This window comes from Colias croceus, chromosome 4 (assembly GCF_905220415.1).
Source record: "Colias croceus chromosome 4, ilColCroc2.1".
Classification (NCBI taxonomy): Eukaryota; Metazoa; Arthropoda; class Insecta; order Lepidoptera; family Pieridae; genus Colias; species Colias croceus.
Window position 1 is genome coordinate 11,076,506 of NC_059540.1, and position 13,941 is coordinate 11,090,446.

Below are 13,941 nucleotides of genomic sequence, written 5' to 3' on the forward strand. Positions count from 1 at the left end.
ATAAGATGAAGTGTCGTATTTTGATAGTTTATGAACCAAACTTTTATTTTAAGTGTTGCCAAATTATATAACGTTTATTTTGGTCTTATTATTTAAATTTTATATTTATTTTGTCCATTACTGGATGCTTGTCCACCACTGGTGCCGTTACCTTACATAATATTAAACTAGCTGTTTCCCACGGTTTCACCCGCATTGCTCTGCTCCTGTTAGTCTTAGCGAGATGATGGACCAGTAGTTCCCGAGATTAGCGCGTTCAAACAAACAAACAAACAAACTCTTCAGCTTTATAATATTATAAAGCAAAAATCACACTGGATTTTTATGCGTGTTTAATAATTAATTATTCAGGGCAAAGGTATAGGTATAAATACTTACTCTTATATGGTTCCTTGACATGGTTGACAAACTGGCTGTACGCTGGGCTGAAAATAAAATAAAACCATTAATAAAGTAATATATTTTTATGTGTATTGTATGGTGATTTATTTTAACTGCCAATTTTATACGACCAGACGATCGAAGCTGTAGGCGGCATAAACATTATTTTACCAGCAGAAGTCATAACCATTCGCAATTTTTTTTCATTTTTTGTACCTATGTTAAATTGCTGCATATAAACATATAAAAAAAAATTGGTTGACGGTCGGTGCCTTTAAGAACATGGAAGACATGTGAAAATATACGTTAACGGGGGTCTTATAACAAATCAATTTTGAACATGAGATAGTTTTCTATTAGGTAATGAAATGTAATGTCTGAGTAGTTAGGTAGCTACTTAGTTAGTAAGTACTATTTTTTTTATAAGTAAAATTAAGTACCTAGTTACTATCTAAAAGAGCTTCTGCTAACGTTTACGTCTCGGAAAAGCTCTTTTTCCGTATCAAAATTCACAGAACTCCCTAATAAGTATGTAGGTAGTTATTTTTAGTAGGTAGTTATTGGCATTTCGCGGGCAACAACATGTATTAATTTTGTTGATAATTCAATTAATGTTTAAAATAGGTACCTACTTACTATAAGTTGTTATTTGACAATTAATATAAAAATGCATAATATAAAGAATCGACTTATTAAATACATAATATCATAGATTATTTTATTTAACACTTTTTGTGTTTCATAATCACTATATTCTACTGTATGATAATGAACTATAAAATCTGTCTTTAAAAAAATCATCCTCCGATAAGCCGTTATTCATCCACCTTCACCAACATCCACGTCTTTCGTATAGGTATGTAACCGTAACATTGTAAACACCGTTCATTCAATATGTTACACAACAAGAACAACACAACATTTCGGCAGAAAATTTCGCGAGTTAGATTATCATCTAACGGTTTTTACAATCTTACGGTGACATGTAAATATAAATAAATAATGCAGGTAGTTTTAATTAAGTTTTATGCTCATAGACATCCAGGCTCATCCAGGTGACACAAAGTTAGCAAGCATGTATTTGACGTGTTTTTTTATTTTGTGGCAGTGTTAAATTAAACTATACGACGAAATTAAAGATATTTTGTGTTTCAACGCTTTGATCTCCTTATAGTGTGCGTATAAATCGCGTTTAAAATCCGTTAAAATAAAAATATTTTTAAGATAGTAAATAAACATTAATAACTTACGGAGACGCCGCGGCCTGCCAGGTCCTCTTCTCGCTATATCCCGTCTTGGTACCAGCATAAGACTTAGTGCTTCTATACGCAGACATACCAGCACGTGATGTCTTGGTACCACCGTACCCAGTCTTGGTGCCACCATATCCAGTTTTGGTGCCGCCATATCCAGTCTTAGTGCCTCCGTAGTTTCGCGGCGAGTATCTTGTTTTGGCATATTCGTAGTTCCTTGCGTTAGTCGGTAAGTAAGCAGGGGCTTCCACATCCGATTGCCTATAATATTAAAAGGTCGAAACTTTTTAAAATCTTTACGAGTGTAGGAAGAAGGTTCTGAAGTAATAATTGTAATAATTATCGATTTTTGGCAGTTTTCATAACCATTTAAAATTTCCGTAAAAAGGTATCTACCCAACAATATTGCATACAATATTATCCTGAGTCTATTTGTGTGTTAAAAGTTTATTTCAGGTTTTAAATATTAAACACATTGAAATACATCTCAGACATCTTACAATTTACATCATCATTTTTGATTTATTGGAAACAAAATTTGAATTGAGAAGCCAATATTCGCGCCAATTTTTTTTTTCTTAATAACATGTAAGAACACTTTCAGAGTGGAGTTACATATTGCAAAAAAAAAAACTAATACATTATGAAAATAAACTATTCTTTTATTAATACATAAATATTTTTTATTAACAGCTAATAGCGAAAACTACTTACGGATTTAGTTCAGGTTGTCGAATTCCATAGCCAGCCTCATTTAGGTATATGCTACCTAATAATATCAATCCATGTATTAATAAATTCATTTTCGAAAAAGCCTAGTTCTAGACCGAATTATCCATTTAAATGATTTTATATAAATAGATGAGAATAGACTTAACAGCTTGAGAATCTCAAGCTGTACTGATGCTGCTGCGCTAATAACGTGTCGAATTTCTCTTATCATTCGTTTCATAAATCAGGAAATTCACACAGCGGAATCCTGATAATATTTATCGTATACGGGATTTAGCAGAATTATTATTAAAAAAATTATGTAATTAAATTTTATAGAAAGGGCGGGAAAAATTATTTTTATTCTGTGACAATTCGTGTTTTTTTGGAATTATTAAAAAAAATCTAATTTTATTAACGATTACAAACAAGATTATAACAGCTGCTTAAAGCAATAATGCCGCCAAAAAAATGTTTCAAAAAGCGTGCAGATGTGAAACAGGTAAAACCATACCCTTGGTATAAATTATTTTTAATTCACATAAGTAATGCAACTATATGCAACCTTAACAACATTTTTCATTTGACCATTTTCAGAAACGTGCTATTGAAAGTCGGCTTATGCAATTGAGTCTGAAGATCGATGATTACATCTATAAGAAAAAGCCCATAAGTTTAGAAGATGCACAAAATTATAAACGTGAAATTAATACCTTTAGGGAAACATGTCGAACCGATGTGCGTTCGATGCAGGTAAATAAAGAATTTTAGAACATTTTCAAAAATCTGAATTATAAGATAATTAAAATAGGTAGTTAACTAACTTTAAAACATTTCTTTATTATTTTTTCAATCCAACTAAAAGAATCTTCACGTTCGCTATTATATGGAATTAGGTATATGTCCTATTATTTTTTATATTTCAGGTAATAGAGAAGTTGGGTCGTTTGTTACAAAAAATTATAGAAGAACAAACTTCTACGACACCAATAATTAAAACAGCAGAAACATACTTTGACTCAAATATGATAAGTCCTTCGGAAACGCAAAGTAACATAAAATCTTTAGCTTCAGAAATAACACGGGATAATGAAAAAGCTAATTCCTCTGTTTGTAATTCTCCAAAAATAACATCAGTTAATACCCTAACTATTAATGTCAATGATAATATTATAAGCAATATTAACGGTATTCAAAAAGAACAATTAAATAATGTAGAAATAACACATTCCACATCGAATATACAAATCATTCAAACTGAAGAAAACATTAATTTAACTGCTGCAGAAACTGATAAAATTAACGTTTCTGGTAAACTTAATTCTTTGAACAATACATGCATTTATGAGAAGCCAGAAATAAACAACCAACCGAAAGAAATTGTGACAAATAATATTAATACTATGAATGATAAACAAAAAACATATAATACATTGCCCGTTGATGTTACCGCTGAAGATAACGGTGCAGATAATAATACTCAACCTGTAGATGATAACATTTCTTATACAGTTGAAAACAACAAAAGAAAGAAAAACAGCTCCAATAATATAAACTTATCGACTTGCAAAATAATTACCACTACTAATATAAGTCCTAAAAAAACAAACGCATTGTATTCCAACAAAAAGACAAAACAAACAAAAACTGACTTATCATGGATAGAGAATATAAAGTACGTAAGAGAAGTAAATGTTGATGAATACGACCCCAAATTAAAGGATCTTTCTGAATCCTTTTGGAACAATTGCATATTCCCAAGTGATTGGGAGAACGAATTTGTCGACTAAAATATGTTAAGGATTTATTTAAATAAAAAACCATTTAATAAGTTATAATTTATTTACCATGAAGACATAACGACAAAATTCAAAGCAACTTTTATGAATATTAAATAGAGAGAATTTTAACTTCAAATCAACATTAGGCCTGATTAGGCTTACACTTATTTACTAATTAAACTTGATCCACATAGACTAAAATATTTTCAAAATTCATTACACATTCTTTTATTTATGGTTCTTAAAACTTTGAAATAACTTGAAAATACTTATGAATATCATCCAAATATACAGACAATTTGTAATGCTAAAAACTTTTTTATTTTATAAATTTTCAAATGTAACATTCCCCAAAGTTGCAAAGTTGTATCATAAATGAGTAAAGTTTATTATTATATTTAAAATGGTACATAAATAATCTAAAATAACACAAACATTTATTATCACTTGGGTTTTCACGATTGATTGCATTTCTTGGAATAATATTGTAAAAGGAAATAACTATGATTATGAATTTACAGAACTTTATCTAGCTTATTGTTTTGTTATTGCATATACAAATTGCTATTTGCCATTCTTAATTTTCGATAATACGAGGAAATTTCAGTACGAAATTTTTATATGATTAATAACAATATTTTTTTTTTATAATAATATGTATATGAAAGCTACTATATATGATACAACATTAATGTGAAAAATTCTTATAAATGTATCTAGCAACACTATATTATGATATTCATTCATATTATGTACTATATATACTATAATTATTAATTATTATCACGTAATTAAACTATATTTAACATCGATATATTAATATGTATAATGCAAAATATTGTAAAATGTACTTTCAAATTAATTTTTTACTTAACAACAAAAATACACTAAATTACACAACTCAATTACATACAATATATTTTTTGAAATGTAAAACTCATCAGAGCAAAATGTGTACTAAATTTGTACTATTCAACAGACAAATAATTAAAAATATTATTATTTTCAATCTTTTTTGTGATTATAAATCAGAAATTATAAAATAACTGAGTTGCTAAAGTAATCAAAATATAACTTTAAAAGATAATATTTATAATTATTTAATGAGACTGTAATAGTATATTAATAAAATTACAATAATTTTTTATCGTTATAAATTATTATGCAAATGAGATTTAGTACGCAAACATTCCTTGCAAAAAAAGGACAAATATTTTATTCACAAAGCCCAATATCACAGATTATAAATACAAGAACAAACACAAAAAATAAATAAATCTTTTAAAATACTCGGCAAATAACATTTGAGCATATTTCCTACCAATTGTTATAATAAAAATAAATAAAAATCTATCTGATATACATTCAACAAATTTTCCAATAAAAAAAATATATTATAATCTCATTAGGAAGACATACAAACACAATACAATACGCAATCAATTAACATGGAATATAGACTATTTTATACCTTAAATGCGAAATACTGAGAAAAATATGTCACACATTACTTCAATTTATATATTAACGATTGTAAAAAACACATACACTGCAAGTACTTGATAAATGATTATTCTGATACATCCCAAGGGACCAACAGGAGACTTCATTTTTGTAATCCTCATTCCCAATTCCTCAAACAAAAATTTTACTACTGACTTTTTTTTTGTACCGAGGTTCATTTTTATCACTTCCTCTGTTGACTGTTTCATACCAAAGAAAATGACTAAACGGGAGTCTGTTAAGATCCTTTATGGTTCAATGCAAGGTCTTCGCATGTATATATTGCATAAATATATGACCTCCATATTCATAATTCTAATAAAATTCTCCATGTACCCACATCTCGTTTTTTCTTAGCGTATAAACATAATGATCACTATCTTTTCCATCGCGTTTTCATTTCAAATAAATGCGACTTCATGCAAAAATTCAGTAGGAATCTGAACATCACCTCAAATAAATGCAAAAAAATGACAAACGTTCGATGTCTACACCTACCAATAGCGTAACTATACTGCTAACGGTCAACAACAAATTCACGCCTTTCAATTTCCTCCTAATCGAAGGTCTTTTCATCTTCGTCTCCAGACCATTCCATTACAGCCCGCAACACAATATAATCTCAATGATAGCAATTAACACCTACTGCCAACTACCCTCAAAACTAACAAAAAACCTAAAAGCTGAACTTCCCTCGCACTTTGAAGAAGCCCATGCTGGTTTTATTATGAAGCAAGGACGTTATTCCAAGGTAGCTCTGAATCACGATCGGTGAATGGTGGATACAGCAGGAGCTTGACGGCATGCTTTCTATGGCCCGCTGTATCTTCTGGGCGAAGGTCTCCATGTCATAAGTAGATCTTTCTTCTATTCCTCCATCTGTTATAGTAAGAAAAAAGTTTTTTTAAAACCACTAATATATTGATGTGAATGAAAGCATCTATAAACAATATACGCTACTGTAAAACTACTTATTAGATCGACTACATAAATTATTCAATTTAGAAGATATTTAAACTAAACTAACTTAAACTTCATAAATAAAAAAATTCTATATTACCTGGCTTAAAAACTTACATACCTATAATATATTCACTTAAATCTTGACATATCTAAAAGCAACATCAACTGCGTGGTTGTTCAATAAAATGCTCAAAATTATTTAACACTACTATAGTCGAGCCAATTTAATAGGCAACATTTGACGTCTATCAATTTTATCTTCGAAGAGAGGTAACCTGCTTAAAAACTTCGATTAAAGTGAATTAATCGATACGGATTTCAAAACATTTGTCAATCGAATTTATTAATTTATGATGATTTTTATTCACAAGTAATCAATGCATTCGATTCTAGATGTCAGATTTCGATTTTTAGAGTAACGTCTCTGGTATTTAAAAAGAAAAAAGGTTTATAGACACAAAATTGTAGCGACGTCAGTTCTTCCAATTCAGAAATTGTTTATTATGTTTAGTATGGTTTATTAGTAAAGTGAAATCTTAAAATTACTTGTATCGGTCATTATTATTATAAATATGTAATCGTAATTGAAAAAAGTTAAGCAAATGTGCAGTTCTAACAAAAAGATATATCATGTTATTCTATGTCGTTGTTACTAGGTTACGCTGTTGAATTTTGTTGAAGTGTCAAATGTTGCCTATTAAAATGGCTCTACTATTATAGTATAAGTAGTAGTATATACATTGTACATACAATTAATCACTTAATTCATTACCTTTATGCCAATAAATTGGGTGAGAAGCAAAAGTGATAAACGGCACATCTTGGCTGAACGGGTTCCACACAGTCTTCAGAGGCAGTGGCTCCCCCTTGTTCCACATCATACGGACACCGCGGAGATTACGCTCTCTTAAAATAGTAAATTTACATAATATCAATTATCACTACATAGTATAAAACAAAGTCGCTTTCTCTGTCCCTATGTCCCTTTGTATGCTTTAATCTTTAAAACTACGCAACGGGTTTTGTTGCGGTTTTTTTTTAATAGATAGATCATAGAGTGATTCAAGTGTATATAATTTATTAGGTTTTAGACAAAGCGGGTAAAGCCGCGATTGGTAAGCTATTTATTTATAATTTAATAGACAATTTGTAGTATATTTTCTATTTTACGAAAACTACTTATAGCTAAATACTTGTGAAATTATAGAAAATTTCGTTTTATCGTCTTTTAACCAAATAATGTTACTTTTCGAGCTTTGTAAACATTCTTCTGATTTTTTACCAATATTAAAAAAAATTGTATAAATTATTTTAAGTAGGCATTTTTGCATGCATACTTCTTCCTATAATATTATTTACAGCAGCTTTATTTCATAGTAAATAAATGTTTTTATTTAACTTTACTATTTGTTTAACTTTATTTACGAGAGATCTAATTAACAATCGCTTACAGCGATAAGACCGCCCTCTGTACATATTATAACTTGTATCATTATTTTTTTATAATCTTGTATTTTTGTGTGCAATAAAGAATTTTTCATTCATTCATTCATTCATTAATTCATTCAGTCATTCAACAGTCTTGAATTAGAACTTAGGTTAGTAAATGGCCTAACCTAAGTTCTTATTCAAGATATGAATGAAGTACTGCTCGAACAGTTACTATGGTAGCAATTGTTGCAGAAATATCAATAAATTACTTTATTTTTATAGTCTTCAGTTTTTGCAATAATTTAACCTTGTTATTTATAAAAAAAACAACCATTATTTGCATATCACAATAATTTACAATAAGATAGCTATGTTAATTTAATGATATATTAAATACATTACCCTTATCCATAATTATTTATTAATGAAATTACAAACTTGTTTTCAAAAAATACAACTTTTAAATAAAATGATAACAAAATATAATATGTAACTTATAAATTAAAAGAGAGAAAAAGTTAAAAGATTGAGAAATAGAAAGCAGTCACAAAAAGCGCTCTAAATAGCTCTTTATAATAATACTGTATGACAATGATCTTAAATAAACACTTCAAAATAGATTTAGCATAGCATCTACTCGCATGACAGATGAGAGTGAAGAAAACATCCAAGCGTCAAAGATAAAATTACACTGTCTCCCTATATCCTTACAATTTTACAATAAGTTAGAGCAAGACAGACTGTTTTATCTTTAACCACAAGAGGGAGTAAGCTTGGTACCTAAGGAGAGGAGACTGGAGTACTATTAAGGATAAACAATTGTTCATAAGCTAGATTTATAATTTCTGCCCATGTAAATTTGCCTTCAATTCTTCAGATACAATTAACTCAAACATTTATTTATTCAATTGGACTTCTTCTAGAAGCACTGTCAACAGTGCTTCTAGAAGAAGTCAATACATATTTTTTACATTTGCCACCAATTCGGAAGGCAGTATCTATGGAGAAGAACTGGCAAGAAACTCCATATTTTCGAATTGCCATTATGCATTAAAAGACGGACAAATTGGGCAGATCCATGAATCTTTCATACCTACAATATTTTCAGAAATAATCATCCAATCTCATCTATACAACATAAACAGCGTCTACAGCAACTCAAAGTACCTAGGTTCAAAGTATTTGGGATCGAACGGTTTAGCGCTGTCGTCGGTGGCGGCGGGTCTGCGGCAGAGACGGTCTATCACGCAGTCTTTGACCACTGTCGTCACGCCCGTCGCGAAACCGTTTAGACGACTATAACATGTTAGTTAGTTATTGACGATATACCCTATTTATGTGATCTAATGACAATGTGAGGCAATAAGTGGTCTTCTTAAAGCAACCTTTTGTGTAGAGTTAAGTTGTAGTAGTTCTTTTAACTCAATATTACATAATGTGCTGCAAGGCATTAATAGTTATAGAACAAAAATTAGAGGCTGCTACATATTATGCACATAATAATTATGTTAACGTTTACATAATGTATTTATTTCTTGTTTCATAGGCTCAGAGTCTCTGCCTATCTGAAATATCTCAAATATTCTTCACTGTCTCATTAATTTATTACTTAATATTCATAAAATAGACATAAGACATTTAAAATAATAAATAGAATTAACAAAATATACACCAATCTATAAAACATAATGATAACCTTATTAATAATAACTTACGGGACTAAAGATGATGGTGGATACACTAATTCACCAATCACAACAGTGTCCAAATCATCAAGGTATGTCTTCCGGAAGTCCAGCTGCTTCATTGCAATGAAATCATACTTTATTGTCATCACCAGTCTGGATGTTAATAGCACAATCCTTTCTTTTTCATTGTCCCAAAGTGTTATTCTGAAAAAAAAATGTTGTGTGACTGAGCACTAAAGCAATGATTGCAAATCAACACATTGGATGTTTATGTTTAAAATCCCTTATAAGTTAACAATACACAAATTATATACTCAAACTAAAATGTAGTTATTGCTTGAGTAGAACCTTAATCCCTCAACCCCCGGAATCACAGACACGATAGAGAATCGATTGTGTCGTGGTCTCACTGGGCCGCTTGGTGGTCAATGGGTTAAACTTGAGTTTGAAGACCACATACAAAACTGAATGGCAAATTGACAAGACAAAGATGGATGAATCAATCAAATTACCACTTGTAAAAGATATAAAAGTGTCTTGCAAGATAGCTATTACTGATAACATAATAATCTTACTCAGTCAACAGCCAAGAACCCAAATACTCCCCGTCTTCAGGGAACAAAAGCCCAGTAATGCATTCCTGTATAGCATTCTCGACAACACCCCTTCGGAATGTAAAGAAGTCCTTAATATTGTCCTTGTCGAAAGGAACATCATATCTTGGGTACACTGTGTGAGGTTGTGGAGCTGCATTTTCATTATTTGAAGTGCTCTGGTCCTGTCTTGCATCTGAAAGTAAATATTAAACTCAAACTCAAACATTTATTGATTCAATTAGACTTCTTTTAGAAGCACTTTTGAATTGTCATAACAGTTACCAGCAATTCAATTACACTTTCAACTGTTTGCTGCTGCTGCTTGACCATCCTTGAATAATTACCGAATTGAACCATCAAAATGAACACAGTTTTGATGATAGAAAAACAGTAGTTATGAAACTAAAAAGTGTATGAGAAATGAATAACATGAATCTGCAAACTTCGTTTATTTCCGATTTTTGTAAAATATGTAGATTCATTATTTTGTATTGCCCAGCCCTAACTATAATTATAATTAATGTTAATGTTAAATCTAATTAGTTTTATGTGATAGCTAAAAGAGCATAGACTATGCTTGTCCTTGCACAATTGTGAATAAATTCTATAAAATAAATAACATTCATTTTGTTCAATATTTCAATAGATATTTATTTTATTTTTAGAGTAAGAAATTGTATTTATAATGCCAATGGTCAAATTCAAGGAATAGATGAAAACAAATGGAATTTTCGAATACATAATAATTATTAATTATTGTGGTTAATCTGCTTTACCTTATTATTCGTGTTTTACTATATTTTTACTATCTTATCCTATGAACAATTACCTGCAAACGACGATGCCGACGAAGATAGAGAATCAGCACCAGATAACACAGATGGATTTGCGTTTGATGGAGTTTTTACTTTATTTTGACTTTGCGTCACACCTCTGCCTCTATTCTCCGCATTTTCTGCACCACTATTTTCAGTAGATAGTTCCAGCGTACCTCCACGAAATTCCACATCATCTTCCAAAAGATCTCCCATGTTTATCTAGAAATCGCAACAATATAATTCGCTTAATTCGCCACAAACAAAAAATATCCCAAAGATTACACACAATCGACTTGATAAAAGCTAAGCTAATCCAATCAAAGATTCAATTTCCAAATATCCCTGAAATCTGAAAGCTGATTGGCCGCAAAATGCGCACAGCGAATGTCAAGTTGTCATAATGACATTGACATTGTAAAAGACAGCTGAAGTCGAGGCTGAAGTTAAATTATAAAGCTAATCACCCACAATATTCCTTGTTAATCTGTGTTGTTAATATTATTATCACAGATCTACTGTGATTATTATAGACTAAAATAAAAAGCAAGCTACAAAACTTTGTTATAGTCGTATTTTTCTTATTGTTAGAAGCTAAGGTTAGAAGTTAATGACTTCTAAATTTTTTTAATGTTATTCAAAATGTCTTATAAATCCCTGCTAGGCACTTTTGAAGTTATGTAACTTTCCAGCTTCCTCCCGTGGCATATTACTTGCTCTGTGCCCGCGGCTTCGTCCGCGTAACGTTTAGCGTAACGCATTACCAATAATTAAAACCCGCAAACTTCCAATAATGGTCTATAAACTTTATTTTTTATCAGGTTTTGGTAACTATGAGACAGACATACAGTTAATTTCAGTTTCGAATTTATAATAATATTATAATAGTACCCAAAAACTAGGTATGATAGAAAAAAATCTAAACGTTTAATTTATTTATTTATTTATTCTTCATTGTATACACAGTAAGGAAATACAAAAATTTATTTATTTATTCAAATTAAATACACACAGCAGGCCACGATCCGGGTCCATAGGCGCCACAGCGTCTTTCCAAACTATACAAGGCCAGTACGCAACGGTGTGAAACTAATCACGTATAAGTAGTTTGGAAATATCTTTTTTACAAAGTTATTCCAATCTATACAACAGCAGTACGCAAATACTCGCGTATACTTTGTACCTAGTGAAGTAAGTAAGAATAACGCTCCAAAATATACAGCGCCAGCTGTAGTCAGTACGCATGCGGACTAATCGTTTCGGAGTAAGCGCGGCGTCTTTTCATTGCTCGCGCTTATGTTATTGTATTGCTGTTTTGAAATCTATTATTAAAATGCATGTGTATTGTGTATGTAATGTTGCGTACTGATCGTATATTTTTTGTATCGAGGATGCTTGTGTCTTCGTTCCCGAATATACCTACTGCACGACTGATTCTTACATTTTAGCACTATCGCTGGACTTATTAATCCATAAGAAAACGGTTGCGAGGCGACGGAGCCCCGCTTCGCGGGGCTCCTATTTTTGTGTAGTTAAAAAAAACACGAACCTAACCTAACCCATAGGTAACCCTTATATCTGTTAACTACCTATTTATTTTTCTAAGCTCACCTAATAATATTTTTATTCCAAATTTTACTGAATCAATCAAGAAGAATAAAAGTAGATAGATATAGCTGTACAAGTATTTGATTGCCTACGCCTATTTATTATTTTGCTCAAGCGTAAGCGTACTGATCGTGTATAGTTTGAAACGAAGAAGCAAGCATCCGCGTTACAAAGTATACACGATCAGTACGCAAAATTCGGGTATATTTTGTAATATACAAACTTAAAAACAGCATTACAAAGTATACACGAGCAGTTTCCTATGGTTGCGTTCTGGCTATGTATAGTTTGGAAATACGCGGCGCCACATCAATTTTACGAGCAGATCGCAACCCAACAAAATGTGTACAATTACAATACTACAATGGGATACAGCTTAAAGTTATCTAAAGCGTATTACAATAAATTCATATTTAAAAATTTGATAATTCAATATTACATATAAAAGAAAGACAGAAAGACAATAAAAAATGAAAACAAAGCAAAATAAAAGATATACAATGGGCGGCCTTATGGCTATAAGCCATTTCTTCCAGGCACGAAAACAAACGATGTTGAATTTATTTAATTGTAGCGGAGATCACCTGTTAAAATAGAGCTTGATATGGACGTAGAGGTATTTGCAGCACAAATTTATATCTTTTTCGCTGCAGGCTAATCTACCTCAGAATAATAGCAACATCAACAACGTTACATTACGTGCATGTACGTTTAACCCTGAGGTGCCGAAAGGGATTCACAAGGACATAGATGAAGTGTTTGCAAGATACGACAACAGGATAAAATATTTCAGGACAATTCAGGACAATTTTCACACACGGCACGATCTGATCCCATACTAAGCTTTCGCTTGTGTTATGGAAACCAGATGGCTGATAAACATACATATATAATTTTAAATATATACTTATATAGATAAATAACACCCAGACACAGAGCAAACATCTATGTTCATCACACAAATATTTGCCCCAGGTGGGAATCGAACCCACGACCTCTGGCTTGGAAGGCAGGGCCACTACCAACCAAGCCAACCGGTCAGTCATAGTCGAAAAATTATATTAGTCGATTACAGAGTTAAGATAAATGGAGATGGCTTTGAAGGAATCGATATGGCTATTTCCACCATCCGATCCTATGGCACGTATATGGACAAAGAAATATACTTTTCAGTTTTCCTGGGACTGATATACTTAACTAGGTGTTATAGA

The 13,941-nt window shown here is 31.0% G+C and overlaps 2 protein-coding genes across 3 annotated transcripts in view; both read right to left on the reverse strand.

Annotated features, from left to right (window-relative positions):
* The window catches only part of LOC123691018 (hemocytin), a 57,882-nt gene extending 55,352 nt beyond the window's left edge, over window positions 1-2,530 (reverse strand). Inside the window, 3 exon segments of the mRNA XM_045635196.1 lie at window positions 379-425; window positions 1,632-1,895; window positions 2,349-2,530. Coding sequence (XP_045491152.1) covers window positions 379-425; window positions 1,632-1,895; window positions 2,349-2,437 — 400 coding nt within the window. The 5' untranslated portion in view covers window positions 2,438-2,530.
* Window positions 2,531-5,729: 3,199 nt separating this feature from the next.
* LOC123691357 (tumor protein p63-regulated gene 1-like protein) lies at window positions 5,730-11,447 on the reverse strand. Of its 2 annotated transcripts, XM_045635696.1 has the most exons (6): window positions 11,137-11,447; window positions 10,287-10,500; window positions 9,739-9,915; window positions 9,191-9,319; window positions 7,365-7,498; window positions 5,730-6,508 (listed from the first exon to the last, which is right to left on the reverse strand). In XM_045635696.1, the coding sequence occupies exons 1-6, from the start codon at window positions 11,336-11,338 to the stop codon at window positions 6,306-6,308; spliced, it is 1,059 nt and encodes a 352-aa protein (XP_045491652.1). In that variant the 5' UTR covers window positions 11,339-11,447; the 3' UTR covers window positions 5,730-6,305. The 2 variants fall into 2 exon arrangements, with proteins under 2 accessions (XP_045491652.1, XP_045491653.1); XM_045635697.1 differs by lacking the exon at window positions 9,191-9,319 and having other exon boundaries at window positions 11,137-11,446.
* Window positions 11,448-13,941: the final 2,494 nt, after the last annotated feature.

Coding starts and splice junctions, on each gene's coding strand:
- LOC123691357 (XM_045635696.1), bottom strand. CDS start 11,338: ATGGGAGATCTTTTGGAAGATGATGTGGAATTTCGTGGAGGTACGCTG. Junction 9,916..10,286: donor GGTTCTTGGCTGTTGACTGA/GTAAGATTATTA, acceptor TTTTTTTTTCAG/AATAACACTTTGGGACAATG. Junction 7,499..9,190: donor CCCAAATACTTTGAACCTAG/GTACTTTGAGTT, acceptor TACTATTTTAAG/AGAGCGTAATCTCCGCGGTG.